Raw genomic sequence first — 17049 nt, 5'->3', positions numbered from 1 at the left:
ATTTCATATTTCCATTGGTGTTTTTGCTGTAGATGGAAGTAAAATTACTAATGAATGCCGCACCCAATCAAAAGTATGCGGCGTTTATTCAAGGATTATAACAAAAACCCGATACAATGTTGTAATCTACATCATCCAGAGAATTACGATTCTATCTCAGCAAAAAGACATTCATGATTGGAACTTAAAACATCTTCCTGTCCTTAATAAGTACTTACATGTAAAAATGACTAATCGCCATTGTTGTGAGCGATTTAATAAATGCGATTTTGAAAATACATGTAAACGCCGCCTTGGGATAAACACGGCATCAAAAACGCTAAAAATTTAACAAGCGTTGCGGCGTGTAATCGAAAGAAACAAGCGGTAACTGGTAAGCAATCGCTTAGTCTGTAATACAGTCAAACTTAACCCTGCGTGACAGACACCCACTTGATACGGACACCTTATTATTACGGACAGTTTGCTTTATCCCTGGGGAACGAACGCCCTTATTTTTTTCTAAATTCAACCCTGTAAATACCGACACTTTCTATGACCCCCTCAGATTCCGTATAAACAAGGTTTGACTGTAGCAATGAAAGAAGCTATTTTGGCCTTAAAAAGACCTTAAGGCCCCGTTGACACTTGTCCGAGTATTCTGTTAAACAGAGGGTGTTTACAAGAAGTGCCGGATACAGACCTTGAGGTAGGTGGGGGGGCGGTCATCCAGACCCGGCAGTCTCCAAAAAAAAAGGTTTTCGGCCCTTCGGGCCTCACTTTGGTTTTAAAAGTAAGTGGGGGGGGGGGGGGGGGGGGGGGCTGGCCGGGCCCCTCCTTTAGATCTGCCACTGATTAGAGAGGGGTATCTAATAAAAACCTAACATCGTAGAGAGGGCGTTTATTAGACAAGAGGGATTCCTTTGAAAGGGAGTGTCAATTAGATCATTCACTGTGTATTAATTTTGTTACAGCACAAATGTACCATGTACTGGCCTTCCAAACAAGCAAAAACAGAAGTTCATGGTCCCCTTAGAGTGACATACCTTGATGAAGAAGCGTTTGCTCATTACACCGTGCGCAGATTTGAAGTAAAACCTGTTGAGCAGGGTAGCCATTACTGTCAGGTGCGTGCAGTAGCTAGAGGACACCGGTTATGCTCATTAGCTTTCTTTTGATTGGTCAAACTTAAAGATTTTATTCCTGGGCTCAAATGTTAGAAATCCTTCGTATTGCATAGTAAACAGTACCACAGGAAAGTACTGCTCAGTAGCTTTCATTTGAATGGTCACACTTGAGGATTTCATCCACAGACTCAAAAGTTAGAACCACCTTGTACAGCATAATAAAGAGTGCCACAGGAAAGTGCTGCTCAGTAGCATTAACTTGAATAGCCCACAGATGAAAAAGGTTAGAACCACCGTGTACAGCATAATAAACAGTACCATGAGAAAGTTTTTAGTAGCTAACATACAGCCTCTGTTGTTTTAACCGCAAGTTATTCGTGCTTACAATATTTTTTACCTACCAGTTATAAAATGTTGATTAAGGTCAGGATTAAACGTGGAACTTCACATGTGATAAAACTAAAGCTACTAAACAAAATCTATTGTTCTTGACCCTGGCCAAATTCTGATACAATAGCCTTTCGAACAAGTGGATTGCTCAAAGCGAATCCGAAAAAAAGAAATGATACATAGCATAAAAAATAGATAATTAAAATTAATTAATTAATAACCAATAAAATGTTAAGAAAGTTGTCGTTAATGATAGATTGAAGATATAACACCTCAGCTCTAGATCTGTAAAAGATGTCTTTTAGGGCGCTTTCCAAAAGTCAGAACTGATCGGTTGGGTCATAGCCAGACCAGTCATTTTGACAATGAAAAATGCTTTTTTCCAAGAGTTTTTGTTGAAACACATCCTCGGAGACCCAAGGGCAGATAGTGGGGGCGAGGGAAAGTCTAAACGGGTGGAAAAATATGGCACGAAGAAAAGTAAAGAACGGCGAGAAGAGCCCCTGGGGACAAAATCTTACCAGACCAGTTCCAAACGGTCACAGCCGTTCTGGATGCTGATTGGTGCCAGAAAACTTTTGTGTTTTTCTGCCCAGTCAGAAGCCAGAATGGCGGCGACCGTTTGGAACTGGTCTGGTAAGACATTGTCCCCAGGGATCTTCTCGCCGTTCTTTACTTTTCTTCGTGCCATATTTTCCCGCCCGTTTAGACTTTCCCTCGCCCCCACTATCTGCCCCTGGGTCTCCGAGGATGGTTGAAACACCATCTCCTTTGTGCATGCTATTTAGGATTTGACAGATCTGACTGGATAGTTTTGATTAAAAGTGAAATTCTCATTATGACTGGAATGGTCTGGCCGGTCAGTTATGACGAATGGAAAGCGCCATTAGATAAGCATAACATTTTGATTTAATTAACAGTGGTGCTGTGTTTATTCTTGCATGCCGGCATAGTTTAAATATACAACTCAGGTGGTTCCTTATGGAAATAACTGGGTAAGGGTCTTTCTAAAAACTTTTAACACTTCATTATTAATTATTTCTTTTTAATACCATTCGTGGATGTTTCTAACGTCAGCCCTTAATAGCGTGTTTACTAATAGAGCGTTTTCACATGACGTCAGGGCGGCCATATTGGTGTTACAAAACAATGAAACGACGGCCATGTTGGCGTTCCACACCAATCCTGTGGTACCGTATTTATTCGATTAACCGCCCTGGGCACTTTTTAAATTTTTGGACTTCGAGACTGGGCGCTTATTAAATTTTCAACATTTTCAGCAAGTGTAGTACGTTTGTTTTGCAACAAAACAATAAATGGTAATAACAAAACGCCAAGATGTAACAAAGCAAGGTTTCTGTAAAATACTCTGAAGAAAACTCCGCCTTCGGGGAAGTCTCTTATTAGAAGTTATTTAATTTAGGGGGGGGGGGGGGTCGCGGGGGAAGTGGATGGTTTGGGGTTGGGCGCTTTATTGAGTTTGAGTGGGATCGGGAGGGAGGTGCGGTGGGGTGGGCGCTTATTATCTTTTTCTGCCTTTAGGATGGGCGCTGATTCGAGGTGGACGCCAATTCGAGGTTGGGCGCTTATTCGAATAAATACGGTAGATAAACTCTTTCCTTGTGTAAACGCTTTCTTTTGTTCCCAATAAATTTGCACAGATGCTGACCGCTTGAGTGAAAACGCTCTATAAAGTAAGTGTGTACATTGCTGAATAAAGGTGCTCTTAAATACGGCAACGAGATCTTAACATTAAAAAGTTAGTTTAAATTTAAGCTCTAACTGATCTCCCGCCTTATTTTAATTTCCTAAAGTCAAGTAAACGGCAATAAAATATTGTTTAACAGGTTTTCTCTAACCTTAAAAAAATTCAATGCCTGTCGTTTCAGAGTAAAAGCCTTTCTCCAGATTGTGTCTTGTGATATAATGCTACATGCAAACGGGCGCAACGTTATTGGCCAACAACTCCCAACGTTGTTGGATGTTACATGTTGTGTCTGTTTGCACACCCTGTTGTATGTTGTTGGGAGTTGTTGCGCAAAGTTTAAAACCTGTCTAACTTTAAGTTACGTGCGGACGGACGCAACAACTCCCCTGGAGTTGTTGGCCAACAATTTTGCGTCCGTTTGCACGGGGCTTACGCTGTGTTTGTTCAGTTGAAGATTTTCTGTTGTAGTATGCTGCTGCCACCTACATTGCAGCATTCTACTAAACTAGTAACAGGGTTAAACGTTTTATCAGGTATCGATACACACTTTGTAAACTGAATATTCAGAGCACTCACAACTGTAATGACAAAAAAATACCCACAGCTTTATTAGTTCTTAAAATTGAAGTAAGGAAATATGCGTTTTAGTTGAAAATCTGCCCCTTTTTTCTGCTAATAGATTCAATATGTTTGGAAGCTGAAGTTTGTTTGTTTGTTTAGTTGTAGTACAGTTTGTTGATGTTTACACTGACCGCTCGCGCTTTAAACTAGAATAAACGTAGAAACTTTGCAGAGGTTAATAAGTTCAGTCAATCGAAAATGGAAAATAACTTTGTGACTACTTCGGTTTAGGTTCTGCAACGCATAGTAATTAGCTCAAAAATCGCGTCATATCCATTTTTTCGACCAGTCAGAATTAAAACCGAAACCAGTCGTGGCTTACAGGCACGTGTAAGCTGCATGTGTTGCTGCTCTATGATTGGTTCGTTTGTAATCCACTCGGGTTTTGATTGGCCTAATTTAAGGTACTTTGTTTTTCTCGTTGCGTCACTCAGTGGTCCAACTGCATGTTAACATCAGTGATGGTAATGTTTTCTGTACCCGGCTGCATGCATGGTCAAACTGCTTGGCCTTTTTTTACAGTTTGTGCTTGCGTTTGCTTTTCAACTAGCTGAGGTAGTAGTTGACTGTTGTCTTGTAAAACTCCCTAAAAATGTAATTCCAGAACGAGGCCTTGTATTATAATTTTCAGGTCTGATGCTAACATGCATGAAAGCTAACCAAAGCCGTTGTGCAGTGAAAATTCCAATTCCTTGTGCACACTACTTTTACACCGCGTTTTTTCAGTCCACTGCTGACGCTTTCTCTGTGCTGTATGTTTGTGTAGGATATGGCTGAAGACGAAGTGAAGCCGATGACAGTGTCGCAGTTCCATTTTACTGGCTGGCCAGATCATGGTGCCCCAGACACTGGCTGTGAATTTCCTGCCCTTAGCTTCATTCTCAAGTCTGCCACCGCCAGTCGGGATGGTGCTGGCCCCGTCATTGTACATTGCAGGTGTGATTCATGGGGGGATTAAGGGACCGACCCTCCCCCCACCCCCCTCCCTCCACAGACACATACACACTCCTTTTTTACTGTGTTATTTTCAGTAAAATACTATATACCTTACCATACCATACTCTACCTTTAAAATTTCATTGTAAATTTACCTTACAAAGTCAAATTCATTCGTATAATACAAGAAACTCGTGTAAATTTCGTCTGCCTTTCTGTCGTACTCGAACCAAACAATTTTCCGTTTTTTATCAAGGACCTAAATTTTACAACACCTTAAACACCAACATCATCAACGCTTCCTCACCTTTCTCCTTTAAAAGAGCACTTAAGGCATTTATTTGTAATAATTATTAGTATCCTCCAACAAAAATTTTGGGAAAAAGCCTTTTAATATTCAACATTTGTAAACTTCCGTAATATTGATTAGTTTAATTTTTCACCTCATATTATGTTGTATCCGTCGCCGTAATTTTTATACTATCTTTGAAAAATTGTAATTGAGGAGGCCTAATTAACATAAGCTCTATAGTTTCTTTTAGGCCTCCTCGCCATCTCTTCCTACATTTTTTTTTTGGCATCTTTTTGTAATTATCGTAATCGTGTGGCAAATAAATAAAATACCTAAATACCTAAATGTAGCTGCCAAGTATCCCGCCCTGATACCCATTTTCACATTTTCTGGATTCCCTCCTGTGATTGCCAGAAGGAGTGCATAATGCCCTTTTCTGAGAAGAGGACTGGACACAGCTTTTCTTGGAAGAAAATTTATTGAATGCAATTTCTTGGTTACGATATGAGTAGTTCGTCTCCTCAAAAGTTATCATCATCATTATTATCATCATCATAGTCATCCCCTTCCTCCTTCTCATTATTATTATTATTATTATTATTATTATTATTATTGTTATTATGATGATGATGATGATGTTCCCTACTCCTTGCAAACAGCGGTATGAACTCTGTATTCCACTTGTTGTATTTTGTGTTAATTCATTTATTCGTTTATTTACTTGTTTTTTAGCGCTGGTGTGGGCAGAAGTGGAGCGTACATTGTAATCCATAGTATGGTTAAAAGAATGCATGTCACAGGAGATATCAATGTCTTCGACTTTTTATCCCAGATTCGGCAGCAACGAAATCACCTTGTTCAAGAGGAGGTAAGTCGAGCTTGGTTTAAGTGTAAGAGTAACTTTAAACCCTGTTTTCACTCTTGCTGTAGGGGTTATAAAGGAGTTTGCATTCAGATTTATCTGAAGCACTCCACCTTGGAAGATGTTCAACTGGTCAAAAAACAGATTGACTGGTAACCCTTTCAACCTCCCAAAAGCGGCCAAGGTCAAAATTTGTTGAAAGTTCCATTTTCTAAACTGCTTAGAAACAAATATTATCATGTGAATGTTTTGCTGAAGAGGTTTCATTTGGGTGGCAACAACAAAGGATTTCATCCACAGATTCAACAGTTCGAAACACATTGCTGTACTCCATCATTCACTCATTATCAACACCAAAACCACCATAGTGATTATCACTATCGCCATCATCATGTTCATTATCATCATCATTATCATTATCGTCATCATCATCATCATTATCATCATCACCATCATAGTCATCATCACTATCATTATCATCATCGTCACCATCATCAGCACACATCATCGTCACCATCATCATCACCATCACCATCGTCACCATCATCATCATCATCAGCACCATCATCGTCATCACCGTCATCATTATCACCATCATTATCACTATCACTATCATCATCACTATCATCGTTGTCGTCGTCGTCATCATCAGCATCAGTTCAACGCCACACCGACTCGATTTCACGCAAATCTCAGTATGGCAGTCTACCTACTTATGTCAGTGGTTTTAATGAGTATAAATCCATTTTAGCAGTCGCTTAATCTTGTTTAAGAACTAGTACATAAAAACGCTCTTATTGCTGACAACATTCTTCGTTTAATTGCAAACAGTTGCATGAACAGGCTTGAGTCTCCTTCAGGTAGGAAAACATTGTACCTCGGTCTTCCTAATCAAAACTAACGTTCATCTTTCCTTTTCAGTGCCAATACATATTTGTCCACGATGCATTAGAGCATTACATTGAAAGCGGCTTCAAACTGGAGATTGCTGCAGATGATCTTAAAGACCATCTACAGATACTCAGGAAGAATCTATCAAGCCAAAGTCGCCTAGATTTAGAACTTGAGGTTTGTCAGGATTAAACGTATAGCCTTATAAAACACCTGTCATTTCGCGACGTTATCAACGGTTTGCAGCAAAATGATGACTGACGAACGAGCGCAGAAATTCCATACTGAGTTGATGACGTGTCACTAACCAGATCTGGGTGGTGCTTCTGAGTGGTTGAAGCAAATTTCTCTCGTGGTAGGACCAATCAGAATCACTACCCAGATCGGGGTAGCGACATGTCGTCAGTATGGAATTTCTGCGCTCCTTCCTCAGACGTCAATTCACGTGGAAAACGTTTGTAGCGTCGCGAAATGTCGTCTTTCTTTCTTTGGCTAGATTTAACGCAGATTAATGTTATCAAAACTAGGATAGTTTATTCAATACCACTGAAATTCCGTATGTTTTTTTTTCCGGAACGGAACGCATCAATCTGGCGATCGGAAGTTCTAGATCCAGTCCCTTTGCTATATTTTTTCTTCGTAGTTCCGAGTTTCTCTTTTAAGGTTCTTGTACATGTAAATAGCCAATACGATTGCCTCTTCGGAATTTGTAACTATTTGATTGGTGTGTCTGTATGTAGCCGAAAAAACCAAAGACCGCTTTCACTAAAAACAAAGGCTTCTACGTAGTCAAAGCCGAAAACTGAGGAACTTTGTCACTGGTCGTTGCATTTCCCTTCTTAATTTCTCCTTTGTTCACTCTTCAGTACCTTAATGCAGTTCAAATTAAACATTACAACCTCAAGCAAGCAAAACGCGGCTGCAATATGGCAAAGAATCGCTCAGTGGATTACATACCAGGCAAGTCGACCGTTCTCTTCTTAGTTTCATGCGATTAAAACCCTACTCGGGATTGTGACTCTTAAAAGAGACTGGTCATAATATTATTGAATGAAGACATTAAAAAAATGTGGTTTTGCCAACTAAGGTGATAAAATTGTGCACCATAAAAAGATTGCAAAATCGTTCTTGGCAGAGATATTATAGATATTATTAACAGCAGAACTGTATCCTTCTATGTGTAAACCTTCCCTACCGGAAGAGGTCTCGTCTATAAAAGATACGTCACAGACGGAACTAGAAGTCTGGTTAAGTCTGTCTGCGAGCCAGTGCCGAAATCCTTGTTCTGGGACCCCAGCTGTGTACCAGGATTTGAATACGAGCCATGATTGGCCTGTTAAAAAAGGCTATTGTTCGATTGGCAAATCAGCTTGAAGGGAAATTCATAACGTACTTCCAGCTATTTGTTGAGCCCGCTGGAGGTCCAGAACAAGGATATCGGCGCTGCTTCGCAAATGTTACTAGCCAGGCTTAGATTGCATCTGCGAAGCAGGCTTTTGAAAGTGTTGATCAAATAAAAATATTCTTCCTTAGCTGACAGCGCCAGAGTTGAATTGTTTCCACGTCCAAGAGAGGAAGGCTCGGATTACATCAATGCAAACTACCTCCCGGTAAGTGTGTCATTTCTCATTTATATACACCCAAAAGTAGAATTCTGAAGAAACAAACCTATTACTTTAAAATAATAATTGGTGTCTTTGTTAAGGGGCGTTTACACGGGCGATTTTAGCCTGCCATTTGTTGCGTGATAAGATGACTGATTTTCTTGCGGCCCTTCTAAGAGTTTCGCAAAAGAGTGACACTTCCATCACGCAAAGTTTCGACACTACGCAAATACCTTATGAACAGAAATTGTCTGTTTGTTTCGTTTCGTCATGCACGAAATTTCGACTTGCCTCCGATAAATCTCGTTAAAATTGCCAATTGTGAACGCGGGCGACTTGAAAGTCGCACTGGTCTGGTTAGGCAACGCATCTTACAGTTGGGTCTTGTAGCAATAAACTAACTGTTGCATTTAAGTATATAACTTTAACTACAAAACCAATAACTTCTTTATGTCTGCCTTAAAAGGTTTGACTGTTTCTTCCCTTTTGTACGAAAATTCTTAACTCTTTAACCGCGGCAGAATTAGTTCAGTGTGGAGAGCACCGGTCTGCTGAACGGGAGGACGCGGGGTTCGACTCTCGGGGCCGGACGAATAGTCAAGGTCTTTAAATAACTGGGAATTAAAGATCTTGCATTTGCCCTGCAAACGGCAAGACCTTTGTATGGCTCAGATTACCACGTAAACTGGCGGCCCCGTCTCCATTAGAAGCAAAAAATGACTTCTTCAATTAGTATTGTAGCGCTAAATACACTGGCACTCAAATTAAGTTTTTTTTCCCTTCAACAGGGATTTTGGAAGTCACAAGCTTACATAGCCACTCAATATCCCTTGGAAGATACGACTAACGATTTTTGGAGAATGGTTTGGCAGGAACACTGTCGTTCACTTGTCATGTTAGTAAGCAAAGAGGAACTTCAACAGGTACGATGGTTTTCTGGGAATGGGAAGGGAGTATTTACTTTTGTGTTACTTATGAGCAAGGGCGAGCTTTAACATATCCTCCCATGCAGACGTCGTCATGGTTTCGTCTTGCCTTCCTTTCCTTCTGGAAAAGATTGCGTGGCAAGCCAAGATAACTTCTGCAAGGGAAGGAGGTAGCTTTAACGATGTTTTAAGATGATTTTTTTCTTTTTGTGGGGAAAATGGAAGGAGGATTTTCTCATATTTACGGTCTTTGTTTCCAAAGGCAAGCTTTTACAGACACGATAGTTTTTGTGAGGCAGGGAAGAGAAAACTCTGGTTGTATAAGATACTAACTTTGTGAAGGGAAGGGAAAAAGAAACGTCCATCGGTAGTTCGCGCAGAGACCTTTTTTAATACATACTTTGTTTAACTAGAACCTTGGTTGTTTGCAGGATTACTATCACAGCTACCTTCCGCCGTCTTATGAAACAGCAAGATTTGGTGATTATGAGGTTACTGTTGATTCGCTGGAGACGCTTGGAGACATCGTAGTCAGAAAATTACGAATGGCAGCCATTAAGGTAGGTGTTGATATGTCACACAACACTAGCGAGAGACCCTAGTGATACACTCTTATACCGTGACATTCGCTATTTGGAGTGTCACGGAACACGTAAGAGAAGTCTTAAAGTGAAAAGTAAGACCTTTCCCAGGGCCTCTCCACTTAGCCTGAGAACGAGTTTGGTAACAAGCTCTCGAACGTCTCTTGTATTCGTGACGTCTTACTAACGGAAAGGAAATTAAGGGCCTGTTTACATGGAGAAGGGGGACCCCAGGTAGGTGAGGTAATCCGCTTAGGTGGGGTACCTCGCCTGTCCATATAATCTCTCATTTCAATTTAATCACGTTTACATGATAGGTGGGGTGACCATGTGAAATATTATGAAAACATGCGGGTTGCCGCACCTGAGCAGGTTACCTCACCTACCTGGGGTTTCCCACCCCCATATAAACAGGCCCTTAAAAGGCCAGTTCCATATTTTCAAAATTCATACTTGGCTTTAAGGCTGCTGGAAACAGTGCTAAAGAAATGAATTTTTACTCCAGCCTTGGAGCCAGTTATGAATTTTGATAATTCAAAACTGGTCTATACTGCTAATTTGCGTGCTTTAGAAAGCCTTTTCCATATTGAGCAAATAGACGTTTCCTCTTCACTCGTGACACACAAATTACGAGAGCTGGCTGAACAATCGTGTTTCGTTTTGTTCTATTTATTTGCCACACATGAATAGAAATGACAAATAATATAAGTACAAAAAAGAAGTGGCGAGGAGACCTAGCAGAAACTATAGGTAAGGCCTCCTCGTACTACGAGCTATGGCTATTTAAGTCAAATGTGGAACCAATTTAAGATCATTTTTCATATTTACTTAATAACTTAATCTTTAGTATTTTCTTAAAAGCGGAAAGGCAAATAGGTGGCTTCACTACAAGTTTTAAGGAAATAAGCAATTGTTCCTAAGCCTTCCAAAATAAGCTAAGACGAAATTGTCATGACCTATACTTTGCTTTTTGTTTCTTGTAAGGATCCAACCGAGTACCGAAATATCCAGCATTTTCACTTTCTTCACTGGCCGGAAGATGGTAATCCATGGTCTGGACAGACTATCCTACAGCTCATTCGCAAAGTTGATAGCTGGGAGGATGAAGTCAAATGGTCCGCCAAGCCCTTCGAGACAATTGGTCCTATTGTCGTACACTGCAAGTGAGTGTGAACTATGCCATGTTAACTGACCGATTATTTAACTTTTGAGGTGGCTTCGTGCTGGGTAACTTCAGATAGATTGTTAAATCTGATTCAGTATATGTTTCTAGGAGACTACGCACCCCTCCCTTAACACAACATTTTCCAGCACACAAGAGGTTAATACTAAGGTTGGTTAAGGGGAGGGGAGGGTGAACAGTTTGCTGACTACGAAAAAAAATAGTCTTTTATTATTCATTACAAATATTTCTCCGTTTCTGAGTGGCTTAATCAGAAACATCGCTTAAATATTGGACATATTTCTCTTATGCTTTACATTAAACGTTTTTTGTTTGTTTTCTACCTTGTCAGTTACGGGATTGGTCGTACTGGAGTATACTGTCTTCTACACACTATGTATCACCAAATAGCAAGAGAGAATACTGTTTCCATCTATCAAGTGGCACGCTTGTACAATTTCCAGAGACCAAACTGTATTTCAACCAAGGTAAGAAATTGTCTGTTTAGTCTAACGTTCGTTTCAGTTTTCTCTTCGGGGAGCAGTGGTTGAGTTTTTTTGTCGTTTCCTGTCCCTGTTTTGAGGTTTTTTCGAGTTCTCCGTGATTTTTCCCTCTCCTCAAAAACCAACATTTGCCCCTAATTTCAATTGGCCATGTTACAGTGATATAGGCATCCCCTTCTCATATTACCTTAGCGATCTGGGTTAGGGTTACAAGGAATGCCCATATCTCTAGGCTTTGGGAATGGGGATGCCTATATCACGAATCGTTTGGAGGGAGAGCAAAAACATGGCGGACAGCGGCAAGCCACCTATTAGAGGCGTTCTCAAGGTTGTTGTGTCTCAAGAAGACAAAAATGGCGCATCACGGTCTTCTCATGTCCTTTAATAGTGGAGGTAAGTTGCCTTTTTTGAAACTATAACAGTGATTTTGTTACAGATAGTTATGGTGAGTCCTAGGACTCATCTTGTGAAAAGTCACGAGTCCCAGTCCAGAACCAATGAGACCCAGTTAAAAAAAAACGAGCCCGAAATTGAAAATGCTTGGGCCTTTATGTGACCAGACAGTTAATCTGAAGTCAGACTCCAAAACTCTGTATTACAGTATACTGAAATTAAAATATAGTCCTTCTATTTAAAAGTACAACAAAGGCTAAAAGAAATATGCATCGTGAAACAACAACCATAATAACTGCTACAGGAATTGCACGAAGGGTATATTTCTACAAATACACATGTTCAATCGATCGATCTTTGCGTCCTACGGGACGCGTGCCTTGAATTATTTTGCGTCTTTTGGGATCTTTAAGCGTCAGGGACGCGGGACGCAGGACGCAGAGGTAACAAAATCACTGCTATAATTGCAGTTTGGAACACAGCACTTGTAGTGCGCCATGTTTGTATACCTTCATGCAGTCCTTCCAAACGGTCCCAAGAATCTTTGTGGTCGCGTATTGTACCCAGCTTTCCACTCAATGTGAACTTGGCGAATTCGATTAGGAATGGTATACAAAGGGCAACTTTGTGGATGTCACCTAAGTCATTATCAATTTTTTCATATAATGATACTTGAACTGCATGATTTTTATCTCAGTTGTGAAATGGTTAATATCAAAACGCATTTTGTTTTGAATTAGGTTACAAAAATTTCCGAGAACATTCCAGACACACCCCCACAAAAACTTGTCACCGCTACCAGTAACCCCCCCCCCCCCCTACCCCCCGCGCCTCTCCAGGCGCACGCGAATGATTCTTTGCAGTGCTGTGTTCCCTTGCCTCTATGATCAGCACTGCATATAACTTTCCTCGATGAGTTCCTTTTTTTAATACACATTTGTTGTTAATATTCATAAGGAACACTACGAATTCTGTTACGACACACTGGTGGAATATATTGAAGCCGGCTGTTCGTTACATCTTGTGTGACATGAGGTGCATTGCGTCACGGAGGCGAAATGCGGAAGGAAGGTGTGACAGACCAAGTTGCAGTTTTGCGGCCTGCAACGGAAAGGCAGTTAAGCCAAGAGAAAGTCACGCAATCTTGCGTTCAGAACCGTATGTCACGCCCCGCTTCTGTGCTTTTACGTGACAGTGCAATGGAGGCTGTGCTCGTTCAGATTGTAGTAGTTTAAATTCTTATTTCAAGTCTTTTAGTATCCCGATACTAGGTAGAATTCAGTCAGATGAAAGCAGTTGAGAACAAAAGGGCCCAAAACGTCATGCGCGATCAGAACTTTATTAGACTTAATCTCTCAGAGACTTGTCGTTGTGACTTTTACACAGGACCCCCAATTTAACAATGCGCGCACAGACAACCCATCACTGCTTTTTCGAAAACCCATCAGATGTTTTTGTTTATCTGGCTTTAATCAGTATTTCGTTAACAACAAAAGCTTTACCTTTAGGCTTGCCATAGTTTACTGAACCAAATAAGGGCAAATTTATCTTTGTTGGTTCAAATTTAAGGCTGAAAGCTTAATTTAGCCGTTAAAAGAAAATATAATCAAGATTATCATATTTAATAAATGATGATAGAAAATAGCTATAATGTTTAAAGAGTTATTTCTCGGGTAAATTTCAGTCGCCTTTTTTGCGTCATAAACCGATTGAAATCAAAATGGTTTTCTTTGTAGATAAAAATTTGAAATATACCGTGTTTTTTCAATCAAGCGCCTTGGGGCGTTTTTCAAACCAAGCCCAGTTTATCCATAACGGGTGCTTCTTTAACAGGATATTTATTCATCGCCTTTTGCAATCATACATCTTGCTGCTGTATCTAGAGTTTATAGCGGTATCAAAAACTACATGCCTGTAGGGCTTATTTGGTACTTTCACATTTAGATCCGGCATTTAATTGAGAAAACTCGTTATTTCAGTCGCCTGGATAGTAGCCTGCGTAGCAAGCATATCCGATCAAGTTAATACGTGAAAGTTGCAACTGTTGTGTCATCTTTCTCGACGAGCTCGCGCGGATACGCGGGCTACTCAGAGAGATGTTATCATAAAAGAGAAACCTTGCCATCCTGACGAGAAGAGTGGCTATGGAATTGCCTCTTAGAGAAATAACATGGTCGTTATGCGTAAAAATAGAGTTATGTATTTTAATTTTTAGATTTGCTTAATAAATAATAAATCGCATGACACCCGTCATGGCTTTTACTACAAGAGCTCTTTGTATTGAAATCCGAAAGCTGAACACTTACGCTTTCTGTGAAATTAGAGTGTAACACTGCATGGTAGTCTACCACCTTTTTCACGGTTAAAGTTACATCACTCTGAAACAAGGTATTTCTAACGTAAACTTCATTGGATAAAATCCTACAATGTGACAATTCAGAGGAAAGCAGTTTTTTTCCTGATAGAATTAGATTTAATGGAAGTTGAATTTCGTTGCTATTGCAACCCAAAGAAGAAGACCAGTCGGTTTATAAACGTTCAAAATTGTTAATTCTTTTGATATTTTATGTTTATAGTGTAGACAATTTATTTTTTATTTACTGTACAGTTACTTTTATTTGTGTACAAAACCGCTTGCATTTTAACGAAAAAGATTTAAAGTATGTAAGCGTCGAATCACTGACTGATGTAAATACGTTTTCTTAATTCCATGATCAATTAACTAAATAAAGCATTTCAAATAGATGGAGTTTGTTTATTGATGGTTGTTTATGACACTGCCATATTAGAGAGGGAGAAGACCCTAGGAAGACGACATTGACTTTCGGAGGCGGTTTGGAGACACCTGAGAAAAGAGCGGACATTTCCCGGGGTCATGTAGCAGCTGCCAGGAAGAGAAGTCACCAATGGTGCCAAATCCTGACCCCAAACAATACTAGAACAATTGCACGAATGACATGTCTTTGTTTTCTGCGACCAATCAGGAGAGACCTTACCAGCAGCTCCTACACAACTGATTTCCCGACGCCACCTACGGTTGTCCGCACAATGACGTCAGAGGAACGATCCCAGAATTCCATCCTGATGACGTCTCCCTACCCAGGTCTGGCTGGTGCTTAGGATTGGCTGAAAATTATCTTCTCAAGCTAGGGTGAAGGAGGAATAAAGGAATTTGAAGAATCGTATCTGAGGACGCAGAAAACATGTTACAGTGATGTCGCTATCAAGAACACTTTAAAAAAGGTAGGCCCACTCTCGCAATAGGCTATTTCCAAGACGCCTCAAGCGTCTGTCACAAAGGATACCGTAATGACTTTCATTTCGGAATGAGTTTCGTTCCAGAATGAAGTTGGTACTGTATCCACATGGTAAAATCGACCGGCTCAGCCTAAGCTCTTTTTCGCTCCAAATGTCAATTTTTCGACTTTTTGAACTTCTTGTTTTTATAGCATACAAAGGCGTTTTTTCGCTCTAGAATATCGTACAAGACATTTTCCTGGCCTATATTGCCTCAAAAAAAAAAGTTAGAAAAAAGGCCATTTTTCGACCAAAACCATGGGTTAACCCCTTTGGAAAAATGTCAATTTTTCGACTTTTTAAACTTCTTGTTTTTATAGCCTAGAAAGGCGTTTTTTCGCTTCAGAACATCGTAAAAGACATTTTCCTGGCCTATACTGCCTAAAAAAAAAAATTTGAGAAAATGGCCATTTTTGGACCAAAACCATGGGTTAACCCCTTTGGAAAAATATCAATTTTTCGACTTTGTGAACTTCTTGTTTTTATAGCCTACAAAGGCGTTTTTTCGCTCTAGAATATAACAAGACATTTTCCTCGCCTATATTGCCTAAAAACAAAAGTTGAAAAAATGGCCATTTTTGGACCAAACCCATGGGTTAACCCCTTTGGAAAAATGTCAATTTTTCGACGTTTTGAAATTCTCGTTTTTATAGCCTAGAAAGGCGTTTTTTCGCTCTAGAATATCGTAAAAAACATTTTCCTGCCCTATATTCCCTAAAAAAAAAAGTTGAAAAAATGGCCATTTTTGGACCAAAACCATGGGTTAACCACTTTGGAAAAATGTCAATTTTTCGACTTTTTGAACTTCTTGTTTTTATAGCTTAGAAAGGCGTTTTTTCGCTCTAAAATATCATAAAAAACATTTTCCTGGCCCATATTGCCTAAAAAAAAAGTTCGAAAAATGGCCATTTTTGGACCAAAACCATGGGTTAACCCCTTTGAAAAAATGTTAATTTTTCGACTTTTTGAACTTCTTGTTTTTATAGCTTAGAAAGGCGTTTTTCGCTCTAGAATATCATAAAAGACATTTTCCTGGCCTATATTGCCTAAAAATAAAAAGTTGGAAAAATGGCCATTTTTGGACCAAAACCATGGGTTAACCCCTTTGAAAAAGTGTCAATTTTTCGACTTTTTGAACTTCTTGTATTTAAAGCTTAGAAAGGCGTTTTTTCGCTCTAGAATATGATAAAAAAAATTTCCTGGCCTATAGTGCCTAAAAAAATAAGGTTGGAAAAATGGTCATTTTTGGACCAAAACTATGGGTTAACCCCTTTGGAAAAATGTCAATATTTCGACATTTTCAACGTCTTGTTTTTACAGCTTAGAAAGGCGTTTTTTCGCTCTAGAATATCATAAAAGACATTTCTCTGGCCTATATTGCCTAAAAAAAAAATGGAAAAAATGGCCCGTTTTAAACCAAAACCATGGGTTAACCCCTTTGGAAAAATGTCAATTTTTCGACTTTTTGAACTTCTTGTTTTTATAGCTAAGAAAGACGTTTTTTCGCTCTAGAATATCATAAAAGACAATATCCTGTCGTATAGTGCCTTAAAAACAAAGTTGGAAAAAGGGCCATTTTTGGACCAAAACCATGGGTTAACCCCTTTGGAAAAATGTCAATTTTTTGACTTTTTGAACTTCTTGTTTTTATAGCTTAGAAAGACGTTTTTTCGCTCTAGAATATCGTAAAAAATATTTTCCTGCCCTATATTTCCTAACAAAAAAAGTTGCAAAAATGGCCATTTTTGGACCAAAACCATGGGTTAACCCCTTTGGA

General features: G+C 39.6%; 1 protein-coding gene across 1 annotated transcript in view; it reads left to right on the top strand.

The window, feature by feature from the left end:
- LOC140922891 (receptor-type tyrosine-protein phosphatase epsilon-like) overlaps positions 1-14720 on the top strand; it is a 28400-nt gene extending 13680 nt beyond the window's left edge. The window contains exons 12-22 of the mRNA XM_073372929.1: positions 954-1106; positions 4592-4761; positions 5786-5921; positions 6837-6983; positions 7673-7766; positions 8340-8416; positions 9199-9333; positions 9768-9896; positions 10902-11080; positions 11432-11567; positions 12933-14720. Coding sequence (XP_073229030.1) covers positions 954-1106; positions 4592-4761; positions 5786-5921; positions 6837-6983; positions 7673-7766; positions 8340-8416; positions 9199-9333; positions 9768-9896; positions 10902-11080; positions 11432-11567; positions 12933-13004 — 1428 coding nt within the window. The 3' untranslated portion in view covers positions 13005-14720. The remainder of the gene's footprint in view (positions 1-953; positions 1107-4591; positions 4762-5785; positions 5922-6836; positions 6984-7672; positions 7767-8339; positions 8417-9198; positions 9334-9767; positions 9897-10901; positions 11081-11431; positions 11568-12932) is intronic.
- The last annotated feature ends 2329 nt before the right edge of the window (positions 14721-17049 follow it).

The sequence above is a fragment of the Porites lutea genome, chromosome 13 (assembly GCF_958299795.1).
Source record: "Porites lutea chromosome 13, jaPorLute2.1, whole genome shotgun sequence".
Lineage (NCBI taxonomy): Eukaryota > Metazoa > Cnidaria > Anthozoa > Scleractinia > Poritidae > Porites > Porites lutea.
Note: the sequence above shows the minus strand (reverse complement) of the source record. Positions and strands in the feature narration are given on the sequence as shown.